The sequence below is a fragment of the Lithobates pipiens genome, unplaced genomic scaffold (genome assembly GCF_037356315.1).
Source record: "Lithobates pipiens isolate NorthernLeopardFrog02 unplaced genomic scaffold, aLitPip1_a1.2 Scaffold_27, whole genome shotgun sequence".
NCBI lineage: Eukaryota > Metazoa > Chordata > Amphibia > Anura > Ranidae > Lithobates > Lithobates pipiens.
In genome coordinates, this window is record NW_027507788.1 from 174,991,472 (window position 1) to 175,008,343 (window position 16,872).

Here is a 16,872-nt window from a genome sequence, read left to right on the forward strand (position 1 = left end):
CAAGGCACTTAGATATCATTTTGATTCTACCACTGCACACTTAAAATCTACAAATGTTGACTTCCTTATTGTCTCCAATGCATTTTGCCAAAACGGCCAAGGTATTCCCTGGTTCCAGCACCACCCTCTCTCTGACCCCTCTGCATACTCACCCAAAAACGGAAGTATTAAGGAGAGGTTGCATAGCATAGGGTCATGTGACAGAAGGCTGCAGACTTACTGCACCTGCATAGGGTTATGTAGAACTCTAAAAAAAGTAACTGGAGTTGATTTCCAACATTCAGTGATTTCATGGACAGCGTTCATGATGGACTTCACTTCTCTATTGAATTCGTTTTCTAAGTCTTTAATAGCCAAAGCCTTGTTGTAAAGAGATAGACACTTGTAATGAGGGGAATCCCATGATGTGAAATGCAGAGCTGAGTCAGCCCATAATGAGTCAGACTCTGCTAAAAATAAATCTGCCTTCCTTGCTTTATGATAACCAAAGTATATTTTGCATTTCACAGAATAGGATAAGATCTTCATTTCTTTCTTCCGCTGGACCAAAGATTTTACCTTCTCCAATAGCGGCTACATATAGGCGTATACCAATTGTTTGTAAACCAGTAAAGGTTGCAAAGATGTCTCGAAAGTACTAAAAAGAATTGAATATATATATATATATATATATATATATATATATATATATATATATATATATATATATATATATATATATATATAAAATTTAGAATTTCAAAAAGAAGTCTCATAAGGACTATAAGTTACCTATTGGTCTATTATTTCATGTTTAAAAAATTATCTGCACTTGAGAAAAAAAAAAACACAAATTTCTGTATGTTTTTATTGCCTGTGAGCTTCACCCCTGTATGCAGCCCAATTTGTGGGTGTTCCTATACAAGCTGCTTTTGCTAAGTTGCTACCGTCCCTTCTGCTGTGAGTGTGCCTATCTGTCGTGCTGCGAGCAGTTGTTTGTATGTGTTCCACTGAGAATAGGATATTCATGCTTACCTCCTGGCCCTGCACGAGTAATGATGATGGTGGTGGTCTTGGGAGCTGCCAATCACAGATAATGATGTATTTATCTCCAGTGTGGCCAAACAGCAGTAGCGGGGGGGGGGGGGCAATTCTGTTAACCACGCTAGCTCAGCACTGATTGAACTAAAGCTGGAAATTTCATCCAGTTTCTGATGAACCGGCTGAGATTCGTGAAGTGGGTGGCCTGGTTGGCCGCCTGCAGCCCAACATCTTTCAATAGAAAAATCAAAGGAGCAGAAGATTGTCAGCCAAACAGTACCCATTTCCATCAGATGCAGCCACTGTTAGGGTATTTTGATAGCTGACAGGGATGGCTGTCAAAATAAAATAGCCACAGTGAGAGATTTGTCCATCCATGCTGTGTAACAAGGATGGGGGTATTAGTTAGATGTTCTTTTTTTTCTATTCAGCCTGCGGGCTGGCTATATTTACAGAGCCTTGAAAAAGTATTCACACCCCTTGAAATTTTCCACATTTTGTCATGTTACAACCAAAAACGTAAATGTATTATATTGGGATTTTATGTGATAGACCAACACAAAGTGGCACATAATTGTGAAGTGTAAGGAAAATGATAAACAGTTTTCAAAATGTTTTACAAATAAATATGTGAAAAGTGTGATGTACATTTGTATGGCGCCCCACTGAGTCAATACTTTGTAGAACCACCTCCCACTGCAATAACATCTGCAAGTCTTTTTGAGGATGTCTCTACCAGCTTTGCACATCTAGAGAGTGATATTTGTGCTAATTCTTCTTTGCAAAATAGCTCAAGCTCTGTCAGATTGGATGGAGAGCGTCTGTGAACAGCAATTTTCAAGTCTTGCCACAGATTCTCAATTGGATTTAGGTCTGGACTTTGACTGGGCCATTCTAACACATGGATATGCTTTGATCGAAACCATTCCATTGTAGCTCTGGCTGTATGTTTAGGGTCATTGTCCTGCTGGAAGGTGAACCTCCTCCCAGTCTCAAGTCTTTTGTAGACAAGTTTTCTTCTAAGATTTCTCTGTATTTTCCCATCAACTTCTTATGGATTTCTTTCAACAATGGCTTTCTTCTTGTCACTCTTCCATAAAGGGTAAAATAGAGTCGAGATCTCTGGTCTCCAATCAGAGATGTCAAAAGGGTGTGAGCAAGGGGACTATCACGGGCCACGTACATCTGTTCAATCAATATGAAAAAGAGCAATATTCCATAAAAATTATTTATTAAAAACACAAAATATTACAGCTTCGGGTAAATATCACATTTTCATAAGGTAAGGTGAGGTAAATCGACTAGTTTCGCTTCTCAGCTTCTTCAGGATATTACCTACATCTAAAAGATACATCAGTTTATTAATAAATATAGAAACAAAGAAAGCCATAATCACATAACAATGCATATAACAATTCAATAAAGGAGACAATTTTATAACATACAGTGAGAGTGTGGTCTTACCTCTGTAGCCCTACCCCTACGTCAACCGAAGCCCTGATTGGGGGGGAGGAAAAAGAATCCTTCCCGGCGACTGGGAGGGGGATTTTACCCCAAATGCCGACCTCTATCCAAACAAGGTAATTTTAATTGTTTTTATTTTTGTATTTGGTAAAAAAAGGGGGAGTGAAAGTGAATGCAAAGAATAGAAAAATATTTAAAAAAAAGTGATAAGGAGAGAAACCAATCCCAAGAAAAGACTAGAAAGTGAAACAATACACGCCCAGAAACCAAGCTTGGAAAACAACCACTACTCTGGATTAGTATGATCCATATATTAAACCCATCACCATATCAGGGGTTGCAAACGACCCCTCTAAAGGCGAAATTCAAGCTCAAATGTAATTGTGAAAGAATAGTGCTGATACCAATGTAGTAAGTGGGAAAGAAAAGAAGGAAACATATTCTCATAAAATTCCTGTGTGGAAAACAGGAGAAAAGAACAGGATCATCAATCAAGTAGTTACCAGTACAATCAGTTGTTTGGACAAAGAATGGATCCGGGGTTATGTAGCTACGTACAATTATAAACCCCTATAGGTAGCACAGGGCACATTGATATGTAAGGAGTGAACCAAACTCCCAATTGCAATCAGTTGGTGAGTGGGAGCAACTATAGAAAATTGTAAGACAAGAATGGTAATACACCATAGTTAGGGCTGAAAATACCAAATCAAAGTTAAAATTACTAAATGTCCACCCAGTTCCTCACTCACCGATCGTTTGGCAGCTCTGTGTGTCCCGTGGATCCAATCGGCATGGATGCACAGGACACACAGTCTTACAATTTTTGTCTTACAATTTTCTATAGTTGCTCCCACTCACCAACTGATTGCAATTGGGAGTTTGGTTCACTCCTTACTAGGGATGAGCTTCGAGTTCGAGTCGAACTCATGTTCTACTCGAACATTGCCTGTTCGCCTGCTCAGCGAACAGTGAACAATTTGGGCTGTTCGCAGCAAATTCGAAAAGCCGGAACACCCTATACAAGTCTATGGGAGAAATCTAAAGTGCTAATTTTAAAGGGTAATATGCAGGTTACTGTCCTAAAAAGTGTTTGGGGACCCGGGTCCTGCCCCAGGGGACATGGATCAATGCAAAAAAAAAGTTTTAAAAACGTCCGTTTTTTCAGGAGCAGTGATTTTAATAATGATTAAAGTGAAACACTAAAAGTGTAATATTCCTTTAAATTTCGTAGCTGGGGGGTATCTATAGTATGCCTGTGAAGGGGCGCATGTTTCTGGTGCTTAGAACTGTCCCTGCACAAAGTGTCATTTGTGCAGGAAAAAAAGTCTTTTAAAATCACTTGCGGCTATTGTCGGGTCCCGTAATACAGAGAACACTCAATGAGTGTTCTCTGCATTAGCCGACAATTCATTCATTCATTGATAAAAAAATAAAAAATAAAAATAAAAAAGCGTGGGGGTTCCCCTAAATATCCATAACCAGACCCTTCAGGTCTGATATGGATATTAAGGGGAACCCCGCATCAAATTGAAAAAAAAATTGACGTGGGGGTCCCCCTAAAAATCCATATCAGACCCTTTATCCGAGCACGCAACCTGGCAGGCCGCAGGAAAGAGGGGGGGACGAGAGAGCGCCCCCCCCCCTCCTGAACCGTACCAGGCCACATACCCTCAACATTGGGAGGATGCTTTGGGGGTCTGTGACCCCTCAAAGCACCTTGTCCCCATGTTGATGAGGACAAGGGCCTCATCCTCACAACCCTGGCCGTTGGTTGTGAGGGTCTGCGGGCGGGGGGCTTATCAGAATCTGGAAGCCCCCTTTAACAAGGGGACCCCCAGATCCCGCCCCCCCCCCTGTTTGAAATGGTAAGGGGGTACAAAAGTACCCCTACCATTTCACAAAGAAAGTGTCAAAATGGTTAAATAAGACAAACACACTTTTGAAAAAATTCCTTTATTAAAAATAAAAAAAATAAAAAAAAGATTCCAGCGGTGCTAATCCACTCTTGCTATCCAGCGACGGGTCTCCGGGGTCCAGCGATGGATGATCATATCCAGCGACGGGGATCTCTCAGTCCAGTGCTGTCCATACATCCTTCTTCTGTCTCCACTCCGGAAACACTGCAGAGATCCCAGCGCTGACGTTTCTTATATTAGGAGGGCGGGACCACCCGTCACCTGACCCCGCCCCTCTGACGCTGGAGAGGGAAGCCAGGGGTTCCCCAGTGACGTGTGGGAGACCCCGCCCCCTCTGATGTAACGGAAACCTGCATGCTCGGATAAAGGGTCTGATATAACGGAAACCTGCGTTACATCAGAGGGGGCGGGGTCACCCACACGTCACTGGGGAACCCCTGGCTTCCCTCTCCAGCGTCAGAGGGGCGGGGTCAGGTGACGGGTGGCCCCGCCCTCCTAATATAAGAAACGTCAGCGCTGGGATCTCTGCAGTGTCTCCGGAGTGGAGACAGAAGAAGGATGTATGGACAGCGCTGGACTGAGAGATACCCCGTCGCTGGATATGATCATCCATCGCTGGACCCCGGAGACCCGTCGCTGGATAGCAAGAGTGGATTAGCACCGCTGGAATCTTTTTTTTATTTTCAATAAAGGAATTTTTCAAAAGTGTGTTTGTCTTATTTAACCATTTTGACACTTTCTTTGTGAAATGGTAGGGGTACTTTTGTACCCCCTTACCATTTCAAACAGGGGGGGCGGGATCTGGGGGTCCCCTTGTTAAAGGGGGCTTCCAGATTCTGATAAGCCCCCTGCCCGCAGACCCTCACAACCAACGGCCAGGGTTGTGAGGATGAGGCCCTTGTCCTCATCAACATGGGGACAAGGTGCTTTGAGGGGTCACAGACCCCCAAAGCATCCTCCCAATGTTGAGGGTATGTGGCCTGGTACAGTTCAGGAGGGAGGGGGGGCGCTCTCTCGTCCCCCCCTCTTTTCCTGTGGCCTGCCAGGTTGCGTGCTCGGATAAAGGGTCTGATATGGATTTTTAGGGGGACCCCCACGTCAATTTTTTTTTAAATTTGATGCGGGGTTCCCCTTAATATCCATATCAGACCTGAAGGGTCTGGTTATGGATATTTAGGGGGACCCCCACGTCAATTTTTTTTTTTAATTTGACACGGGGTTCCCCTTAATATCCATGTCAGACCTGAAGGGCCTGGTAATTGAATTTAGGGGAACCCCCACGCTTTTTATTTTTTATTTTTTTATCAATGAATGAATGAATTGTCGGCTAATGCAGAGAACACTCATTGAGTGTTCTCTGTATTACGGGACCCGACAATTTAGCCGCAAGTGATTTTAAAAGACTTTTTTTCCTGCACAAATGACACTTTGTGCAGGGACAGTTCTAAGCACCAGAAACATGCGCCCCTTCACAGGCATACTATAGATACCCCCCAGCTACGAAATTTAAAGGAATATTACACTTTTATTGTTTCACTTTAATCATTATTAAAATCACTGCTCCTGAAAAAACGGCAGTTTTTAAAACTTTTTTTTGCATTGATCCATGTCCCCTGGGGCAGGACCCAGGTCCCCAAACACTTTTTAGGACAGTAACCTGCATATTACCCTTTAAAATGAGCACTTTAGATTATGAACGTTCGAGTCCCATAGACTTTAATAGGGTTCTAAAGTTCACACGAAGTTTAGGTCTGTTCGCAGGTTCTGGTGCGAACCGAACAGGGGGGTGTTCGGCTCATCCCTACTCCTTACACATCAATGTGCCCTGTGCTACCTATAGGGGTTTATAATTGTACTTAGCTACGTAACCCCAGGTCCATTCTTTGTCCAAACAACTGATTGTACTGGTAACTACTCTTCTTGATTGATGATCCTGTTCTTTTCTCCTGTTTTCCACACAGGAATTTTATGAGAATATGTTTCCTTCTTTTCTTTCCCACTTACTACATTGGTATCAGCACTATTCTTTCACAATTACATTTGAGCTTGAATTTTACCTTTAGAGGGGTGGTTTGCAACCCCTGATATGGTAATGGGTTTAATATATGGATCATACTAATCCAGAGTAGGATTTTTATCACAGTGGTGGTTTTCCAAGCTTGGTTTCTGGGCGTGTATTGTTTCACTTTCTAGTCTTTTCTTGGGATTGGTTTCTCTCCTTATCACTTTTTTTAAATATTTTTCTATTCTATGCATTCACTTTCACTACCCCTTATTTTACCAAATACAAAAATAAAAACAATTAAAATTACCTTGTTTGGATATAGGTCGACATTTGGGGTAAAAGGGAAGGATTCTTTTTCCTCCCCCCCAATCAGGGCTTCGGTTGACGTAGGGGTAGGGGTAGAGAGGTAAGACCACACTCTCACTGTATGTTATAAAATTGTCTCCTTTATTGAATTGTTATATGCATTGTTATGTGATTATGGCTTTCTTCGTTTCTATATTTATTATTAAACTGATGTATCTTTTAGATGTAGGTAATATCCTGAAGAAGCTGAGAAGCGAAACTAGTCGATTTACCTCACCTTACCTTATGAAAATGTGATATTTACCCGAAGCTGTAATATTTAGTATTTTTAATAAATCATTTTTATGGAATATTGCTCTTTTTCATATTGATTGAACAGATGTACGTGCCCTGTGATAGTCCCCTTGCTCACACCCTTTTGACATCTCTGATTGGAGACCAGAGATCTCGATTCTATTTTTCCAGTTAAATTGGGATGAGGGTGCACATTGATATTTTATATATGTTCCTTCTTTATGTGAGGCCGCTCATTATCTACTCTTCCATAAAGGCCAGATTTGTGGAGTGCACGACTAATAGTTGTCCTGTGGACAGATTCTCCCACCTGAGCTGTGGATCTCTGCAGCTCCTCCAGCCAGAGTTACCATGGGCCTCTTGGCTGCTTCTCTGATTAGTGCATTACTTACCCGGCTTGTCAGTTTAGGTGGACGGTCATGTCTTGGTAGGTTTGCAGTTTTGCCATACTCTCCATTTTGGGATGATGGATTGAACAGTGCTCCGTGAGATATTTAAAGCTTGGGATATTTTTATATAACCTAACCCTGCTTTATACGTCTCCACAACTTTATCCCTGACCTGCCTGGTGTGTTCCTTGGCCTTCATGATGCGGTTTGTTCACTAAGGTTCTCTAATAAACCTCTGAGGGCTTCACAGAACAGCTATATTTATACTGAGATTAAATTATACACAGGTGGACTCTATTTACTAATTAAGTGACTTCTGAAGGCAATTGGTTCCACTAGATTTTAGTTAGGGGTATCCGAGTAAAGGGGGCTGAATACAAAATGCACACCACACTTTTCAGATATTTATTTGTAAAAAAAAAATTTTAAATCTGAAAGCCATTTATTGTTTTCCTTCCACTTCACAATTATGTGCCACTTTGTGTTGATCTATCACATAAAATACATTTACGTTTTTGATTGTAACACGACAAAATGTGGAAAATTTCAAGGGGTGTGAATACTTTTTCAAGGCACTGTATAGCTTTTGCTTTTCCAATGGTTCCTAGAACTATCTGACCTTGCTGTGTTTCCTGATTACATGGTTGCTCTCAAATCTTGCTTTAACATTCAACCCCTAAAATCCCCTGGTTAAGCTTTGGCTACATTCTGGGCTAGATTTCTATTTCTTTGGCACCATCTACACCTAGTTCCATCTGACCCCTTGCCCTACTTTTTTTATTTTTTATGTAGAAGAAGCAGCATAACAGTATATAAAGCAAGTACGATATTGCTTCCAGTTATTGCAATGAGCACAGTACAATAGAAAGTAAAATGACAATGTGGCGCACTCTTGACTTGGTCCTGAGCTCCATGACCGTGGCCGCGGGACCCGATCGCTGCTGGTGTCCCCGCGATCGGGTCACAGAGCTGAAGAACGAGGAGAGGTATATGTAGACAAACCTCTCCCTGTGCTTCCTAGTGTGGCTGTCACTGATCGTCTGTTCCCTGTTATAGGGAAAGTGCCCTTCAGTGCCCATCAATGCCACCCATCAGTGCCACCCATCAGGGGCCATCAGTGCCATCTTATCAGTGGCCATCAGTGCCACCTTATCTGTGCCCATCAGTGCCTCCTTATCTGTCCTCATCAGTACCGCCTTATCTGTGCCTATCAGTGCAGCCCATTAGTGCCCACCAGTGCCGCCTCATCAGCGCATATCAATGAAGGAACAAATTACCTGTTTGCAAAATTTTATAACAAACTATGAAACATGATTTTTTTTTCAAAATTTACATCTTTTTTTGTTTGTTTATCAAAAAAAAAATTATTTGATGTGATATTTAATGTGATTAAATATCATCAAAAGAAAGCTCTATTTGAAAAAAATAATAAAAATGTAATTTGTGTGCAGTGTTGTATGACCGCGCAATTGTCATTCAAAGTGCATCAGCACTGAAAGCTGAAAATTGGTCTACACAGGAGGGGAGTTTAAGTGCCCAGTAAGCAAGAGGTTAAATTGTGTTTTTGGGTTGTGGTGCTCAGATGCAGTGTAGTTCCACGTTGAGGAGTGTATGTGATTAGGCCCTTTGAAATGATGGTGCTGGGGTGGCGCATTCCCAAAAAAGGGTCAGACATTTTTTTAATGCGGTGTTGGGAAGCACTCGAATGTACTAAATTGATACACCTGTGCGGCATTGTGTTCCCAAAAAAGGGGTCAGGTGTGGATTCTGTCATAATTAGGTGTACTGGGATGCTTGTCTTTTTTTTATTTTTTAGGGCAACATACCTTTGCTGCAGCGCATTCCCAAAAAAGAGTGTGGTGCAGTGTTTCCCCCCGGTTAGGTGTGTTGGGGGTCCATTCAAAAGAAATAGGTTGCCGTATCTCCTTGTGCTTTATTGTTTTGGTTTACTTCAAATAAAAACACCCAACTGCTCCCCCAATGATTGTTCTACAGATGAAGGTCTAGTGGCAGTGAAAGTTCCCAGCGGTTAAGAATATCAGTTGTATTGATCTATGTAGGTGCACTTACCTAAGCAGCAGTTGCTCTGCATTCTGCCATCAGTAGAACACCGGAGCATGGATCCGATCACCTGTTCACCAACAATAACCACACGAACATCTTTCCCATGTGATTCCTTCACATACTTCTGAAACAGATATGGAGCGTCATGGCGTACCAGGTGAGATATGTCTAGAAGGTGATGTTTATCCCGAATAAGACACACAGCTTTACCTTCAAAATGAACAAAATTGAGTGTTATATGGACAAAGGATAAATACAAGTGTAAATAAAAGAAGCACACATTTCTACCTGGCGGGTCTAAAAGTGTCACCCCATTGGTATTTAAAGAATCAACCAAAAAATGTTGCCTCAGAACACCTACAGTGCTGTGAAAAAGTAATTGCCCCCTAAACCTTGGCGGCAACAACTGCAATCAAGCGTTTGCTATCCCTGGCAATGAGTCTTTCACCTCCCCGTGGAGGAATTTTGGCCCACTCTTCTTTACAAAATTGCTTTAATTCAGCTACATTGGAGGGTTTTCCCAGCATGAACAGCCTGTTTAAGGTCAAAGCACAGCATCTCAATCAGATTTAAGTCCAGACTTTGACTAGGCCACTCCAAAACCTTCATTTAGATTTTTGAGCCATTTAGAGGTGGACTTGCTTGTGGACTTGCTGGTGTGTTTCAGATCATTGTCCTGCTACATAACCCAAGTGTGCTTGAGCTTGAGATCATGTACTGATGGCCGGACATTTTCCTTCAGGAGTATTTGGTAGAGCTCAGAATTCTTGGTTCCATCAATTATGGCAAGTCCTCCAGGTCCTGAAGCTACAAAGACTGTCACATACTTGGTGGGAAGAGCCTGGTTTATGGAATGGAAGGCCTCTGACTCAGGGGCCCTGTTAGAGTATACAGGTGGGGCAGGAGCGCAGAGTCCCACGAGTGACGGTAGACGTGCTTGCTGCTGGTTGAGTAGTACGCCAAATGGCAGCAGATCTCCCGAGGGCAGGAACAGGCTGGTACTTTAGCCGAAGAGTAGGTCCCAGTGGCAGATGGACAAGTGCTAGCAACTTGGGAGCTCCGAATGAACTGGAACATAAGCAGAGTCAGACAAACCGGGTCGTAGAAGAATGATCAGATCAAGTGCAGATACGGAGGCAGGAGAATAGTCAAAGAACAAGCCAGGGTTGATGCAGATGGAGAACAAGAATAGTCAGGAACAAGTAAGTATTTCAAGAGCAGATGCAGGTAACAGCACAATCACAGAACGCTGTAGATGAGACAGCATTGATCCTGGGTGCTGATCCCCCCTTAACTACTTGCCGCCCGAAAGACGGTTGCAGCACGGGCCTTAATAGCCATGGACATCCTCCCCAGCAAATCCTGTGTGCGACCCTGCCAGTCGCATGTGGCGCCCTCTTCGAGACTCTGTGAGACTCGGCTTACCATGTGATCAGCTGTCAGCCACTGACGGCTGATCACGTGATGTAAACAGAAGCTCGGTAATCTGTATTTTTTTTTTCCTCCCGCTTTCAGCATGAGGGGAAAAAGAAGCCGATCACTGACTTCTGTCAGGGGGGCATTGGTCCCTCATACAGAAAGTCACAGCTGCATTTTCTGTGCCCACCAGTGTCAGCTGCCAGTGCTCACTGTGCCACCTACCAGTGCCACCTATCAGTACCCACCAGTGCCCACAGTGCCACCCATCAATGCCTATGGGTGCTGCCAATCAATGCCCACCAGTGCTGCCAATCAATGCCCATCAGTGTCTTGTAATCATTGCCACAGATCAGTGCTGCCTATCAGTGTCACCTATCAGTGCCTATCTGTGCCACCCATCCGTGATCATCAGTGCCACCTATCAGTGCCCTTCAGTGCCACCCATCAGTGCCAACCATTAGTGCCCATCAGTGCCACCTCTCAATGCCGCTTCATCAGTGCCACCTATCAGTGCCCATTAGTGCAGCCTCATCAGTGCACATCAGTGAAGGAGAAAAATTACGTGTTTTCAAAATTTTATAACAAACTATGAAACTGTTTGTTTTTTTCTCTAAACTTTTTTGTTTTATTTAGCAAAAAATAAAAAACCCAGCAGCAATTAAATACCACCAAAAGAAAGCTCTATCTGTGTGAAAAAAAATGATAAAAATGTAATTTGGGTAAACTGTAGCATGACCGCGCAATTTTCATTCAAAAAGTGACAGTGCTGAAAGCTGAAAATTGGTCTGGGCAGGAAGGGGGTTTGAGTGCCTAGTAAGCAAGAGATTAAATAGCCTATTTGGTGCCCTTATCTGTTACAGAGATGCACTGCACACATTAACACGCCTCTTCTTTGGGTGGTTCGTCTGCGGGCATTATTCTGTCTTCTGAAAGAGTCTTCCTGACAACCTTCCACAAAGTTAAATTTTGTCTCATCAGACCACAGAATATTTGCCCAAAAGTCTTGGTAATAATCAAAATGTTTTTTGGCAAATGTGAGACTTGTGTTCTTTTTGGTCAGGAGTGGCTTTGGCCTTGGAACTATCCCATGGATGCCATTTCTGCCCAGTCTCTTTCTTATTGTTGAATCACGAACCTTGCCATGGACCTTACCTGAGGCAAGTAATATCTGCAGTTCTTTTATGACCTCCTGAATGAGTCTTCGTCGTGCCCATGGAGTAATTTTGGTAGGCCAAGAAGGTTCATTCATGTTCCAAGTTTTCTTCATTTGTGGATAATGGCTCTCACCGTGGTTTGCTGGAGTCCCAAAACCTTAGGAATGGCTTTGTAATGTTTTCCAGGCGGACACATGCCAATTACTTTGTTTCTCATCTGTTCTGGAATTTCTTTAGTTCGCGGAATGTTTTTGGAGATTTTAGTGTGCTTCACTTGGTCAGACAGCTTCTATTTAAATGATTTCTTGATTCAACAGGTCTGGCAGTAATCAGGCCTAAGTGCAGCAAGTGAAATTGAACTCAGCTTTCCAAAAAATGTGGTTAATCACAGTTCATTCATGAATTAGCAAGGGCTAATAGGGCCCTCACATAGGGCCAAGCAGGTTTGAACAGCTTTTTCCCTTGATAAATGAAATCATCAATTAAAAACTGAATTTGGTATTTACTCTGGTTATGTTTGTGTAATAATAAAATTTGTTCAAAGATCTCAATCATTTAAGTGTAATAAATATGCAAAAAAAATTAAAATAAAATCAAGAAGGGGCAAATACTTTTTCACAGCACTATACACAGTGTGATAAATACGCAAAAAATTAAATAAAAATAAAATCAAGAAGGGGCAAATACTTTTTCACAGCACTGTACACATGATCGGTGCTGTATTGGCATACTTGTGCTTACCAGAATTTTCAGCTTTTTAAAGAAGATTTTGAGGACAAATGAATGCAAGCAGTCAGTCTCACCAGGTTGGTGGTAATATCCGTGTTTACCATTTGTATGCATTTAAAGGGCCCAGTAGAAGTATAGGGAGCTTGTCCCACTTTAAACCTTCAGGCTGGGTTCACACCTCAGCACGCTTCGACTCCCAGCAGGAGTCCGGTCCGTCTCCATTCACCGTTTCAGGTCTGATTTCAGCCCGAATTTTGGGCTGAATTTGGACCTGAAACGGACCAAAAGATGCACAGCTGCGGAGATGTGTGAAGCGACTCCATACATTCCTCCCAACAGTTTGAGATGGGAATGAGGGACACCTAGTACAAAACGTATGTAGGCATAGGACACGCCCCCTGCCACGCCCCTTAAAGGGGGCATAACCAAAAAAAAGGTTAAATTAATCCACACATGCTTTTTTTTTACCACTAAAATTCCTTTTATACTGGCTTTTAAAATTGACAAATGCAGCAATTTTAGATATTGGATTAAAGGTTTAGCACTGGGAAACCCTTTTTGAAAGATAAAAAGTGCATTTTATATAGAACTATATAGATCAGACCAAAATGAGGGACAAAGGAGTAGGAAAGAGGGACATTGCGCCAAATCAGGGACAGTCCCTGAAATCAGGGACAGTTCGGAGCTATGTCCATAGAGCCAGTCACAATCTCCTGCTATACGCATTGGATGCGGAGAAACCCGCATCCAATTCAAAATAGTGTGAACCCAGGCTTACAGGGGCAACTAACTTTACTAACTTTACTCCTAATGCCGCGTACACATGACCGAATTGTCCAGCGGACTTAGTCCGGCAAACAATCCGCCAGACTTTCTAACGAACGGACTTGGCCACACACGGACACTTCAAAATTTCTAACGCTATGACGTACAGCACGTACGATGGGACTAGAAAAAGGAAGTTAAATAGCCAGTAGCCAATAGCTTCCTTCTCGTACTTGCTTCTGAGCATGCGTCATTCTTAGTCCGCCGGACTAGCACACTGACGAATGGATTGTCCACTGAAAGCTAAGTCAAAACTACTTTCTAAATCCGCCGGACTTTACGATAAAAACGATCAAATTGTCCAGCGTAATGCGGACTTAGTTCGGCGGACAATTCGGTTGTGTGTACGCGCCATTACACACCTATCAGGAAGCCCATGTACACCTTTTGCCCCGCAAGGCCTTGTCCACATTTATGTGTGACTAGTGTCGAACTTCACAATCTGTCCCTTTTGCATAGCCTGAGGAGCCATGCTCTGCCTTCTGGACAATGAAATCCTCTCTCACATTGAACCAGCACACCAAGTCCTACACACAACCACTGTTTGTAATTTCCAGACATGCACTCCTTATACTTGGTGCTTTGCCATGTCAGGGATGGAACTGGATCCACCTCAATCATTCGCTAGGAGCAATTCCCATACTAGTCCCTAGTCACATGCATAAAGGTGAGCTCTCATACCTTTACATACCTTTACATACCTTTACATCATCATCAGTGATGTGATTTTTTTTTAAATATTAAAGAGGAACTCTAGGCAGATATAAAAATCACAAATGAATGCAGCTCTGTAATCATTAAAGCTGAACCCCAGAAATGATTTGCATTGAATTGGTCCAGCTGTCACAATGTGAATGTGCATACTGTATTTCATACATGAAGGACCAGTGGGGAAGCTGGAAGCCACTGTAGATGTTGGTGCTGCTACAGTGATAGCACCTCCACCATTCACGCCTTACCTTTTTTCAATGAACACAAGGTGCTCTTTGATTGGACGAGGTGGAGATCTTGACATTACTGCTCCTTCTCTTAACTTCATTCAATCAAAGAATGTCTTGTATTTATTAAAAAACATACATGGTGCACTATGATGTCACTCCCCCGCCTCCCCACCTTGTCCAATGAAACAACTTATTTTATTTTTTATTTTTTTTTAAATTTTTTATTTATAACTGGAAAAGAGGACCAACCAGGCCACAACCCGGAAACAGACAAAATAAAATAAAATAACGTACCATACCGGCACAGTCCAGAGCAATACAAAGAAATAAAAGAAAAAGGAAACAAATCACATAACAAAGTATCGATAGAAGTATGCCCTGGGACCTATAGTCCATGACCAGTCGCCCGGCCCGGCGGGGCCTCCCCCCATATTTTTTTTGGAATATATAGAAAACAGTAAGAGCTAGTAGTAAGCCCTGGAATGCTAAGAGAAGCCAGAAAAGAAAGAGAGTGGAGAACAAAGAGAAGAAAAAAAGAAAAAAGGGGGGGGGGGGGTTAGGGGTACATGAGAGAGAAGGGTGGGGGAAGGGTAAGGGAAGAGGGGATGGGGAACTCACGAACATGGGTGTCCTGCCTATGCTCGAAGAAGGCAGCCCATCTCCATGGTTCAGCCTGCTGCTAGTGGCCTCACGGAGGGGTACCAATGGACCCTCTAAGAGCCTGCCCCTCTTGCGAGTATTTAAACATATTCCAGAGCTGCCATGTTTTGGAGTACAACGCTTCTCTATGCTGACTCGTCAAGATCAGGTCTTCCATCTTATTAATATCTTCCACTTTCTCAATCCAGACATCCAGAGTCGGCGGAAGCTGAGACTTCCAGAGAAGGGGGATACAAGCCTTTGCCGCATCCACCAGATGCCGAACTAAAGATTTTTTGTAGGAGCGTGTAGGTATATCGGTTGCATGCAATAGAAAAAACGCTGGGTCATTAGGGATATTGTGATCAGTAAACTTCTGTGTGATTCGGCGCACTTCCCCCCAGAAATACTGGAGTCTGGGGCAGGACCAGAAGATATGCAGCAGCGTACCTCTGTCTTCCCGGCAGCGCCAGCAAACCTCTGCCGCCTCCGGGAAGAACTTGTGCAGCACCTCCGGGGTTCTGTACCAGCGCGTGAGAAGTTTGTAATTCGTCTCCTGTATCTTGGTACAGATGGACGATTTGTGTGTAAACGTAATAATTTTCTGCCTCTGGTGGTCCATGAAATTGCATTGTAATTCCCTCTCCCATTTAGAAAGGCTGGGGAGTTGGTAGTCCGTCGGTGGCGCATTCAGTATCGCGTAAGTCAAGGTCAAGGTATGGGCCACCGCCCCATTCCCAGAACACAGTTCCTCCATAGTCGTGCAGGGTGAATCCCTGGCGTTGGGGGGCGTCAGGGTATCTAAAAAATGGCGCAATTGGGCCGCTCTCAAAAAGTCTAGGCGATAACATCCAGTCGGGTCTGTCAGTTCCGCAGTCGTTCTCCACCTGCCCGCAATGCTGAAATGTGCCGCCCTAGAAATCCCCGATTCCCCCAGGGCTCGGAATACTATGTCATTCGTACCAGGAATGAAGCGGGGGCTATCCAGGATTGGGCGTAGCGGTGAATTTCGAGGGAATACGGGAGCCCGGAACAACAGCCGCCCCCATATCTTAACACTGGGGCCTATGAGCGGATGGCGTTTAATGGCCAGCGGCACCTCATCATAGCACCACGGAACAACCCGTAGAAGAATTTCGCTCTGGGCTTGCTCAATTTGCGTCCAGAGTTTAACCTTCTCATGGCAGCACCAATCAACCAGTCTACCGAGGTGAATCGCCTTGTAATAAGTGTGGACATCCGGCATTGCCAGACCCCCGCATCGCTTCGGAAGTGACAGTATCTTGCTATGTATTCTGGGTTTCTTCCCAGCCCAAAGGAACGAGATAAATGCAGAGCGTATTTGGGTGAAGTAGGACGTTGGAATCTGTATCGGGAGTGCTTGGAGTAAATAGAGAAATTTCGGGAGTATCATCATTTTAAGAATGTTACAGCGGCCAATCCACGAGTGCAGACCGCTGTTCCATTGGTTCAGCAAGGCTCTAATTTTGTGGAGTAGGGGCGGAAAGTTAAGCTGGAAGAGACGGTTTAGTCTTGAAGGGATATAGGCGCCCAGGTATTTCAGGGCCCCAGCTGTCCACTTCAAAGGAAAACGAGTTTGTAAAGTCGCCAGCTGTGGCGCAGGTACACCTATGCCCATAGCCTCCGACTTGCCGAAATTTATACGGAGATTGGAGAGTTTGCCATAAACGTCGAATTCGCGCA

At 43.4% G+C, this 16,872-nt stretch overlaps 1 protein-coding gene across 1 annotated transcript in view; it reads right to left on the minus strand.

Moving 5' to 3' along the window:
* Positions 1–16,872, minus strand: part of RIMKLA (ribosomal modification protein rimK like family member A) — a 113,057-nt gene that overhangs the window by 16,029 nt on the left and 80,156 nt on the right. Inside the window, exon 4 of the mRNA XM_077457917.1 lies at positions 9,468–9,671. Within this exon, the coding sequence (XP_077314043.1) occupies positions 9,468–9,671 (204 nt within the window). The remainder of the gene's footprint in view (positions 1–9,467; positions 9,672–16,872) is intronic.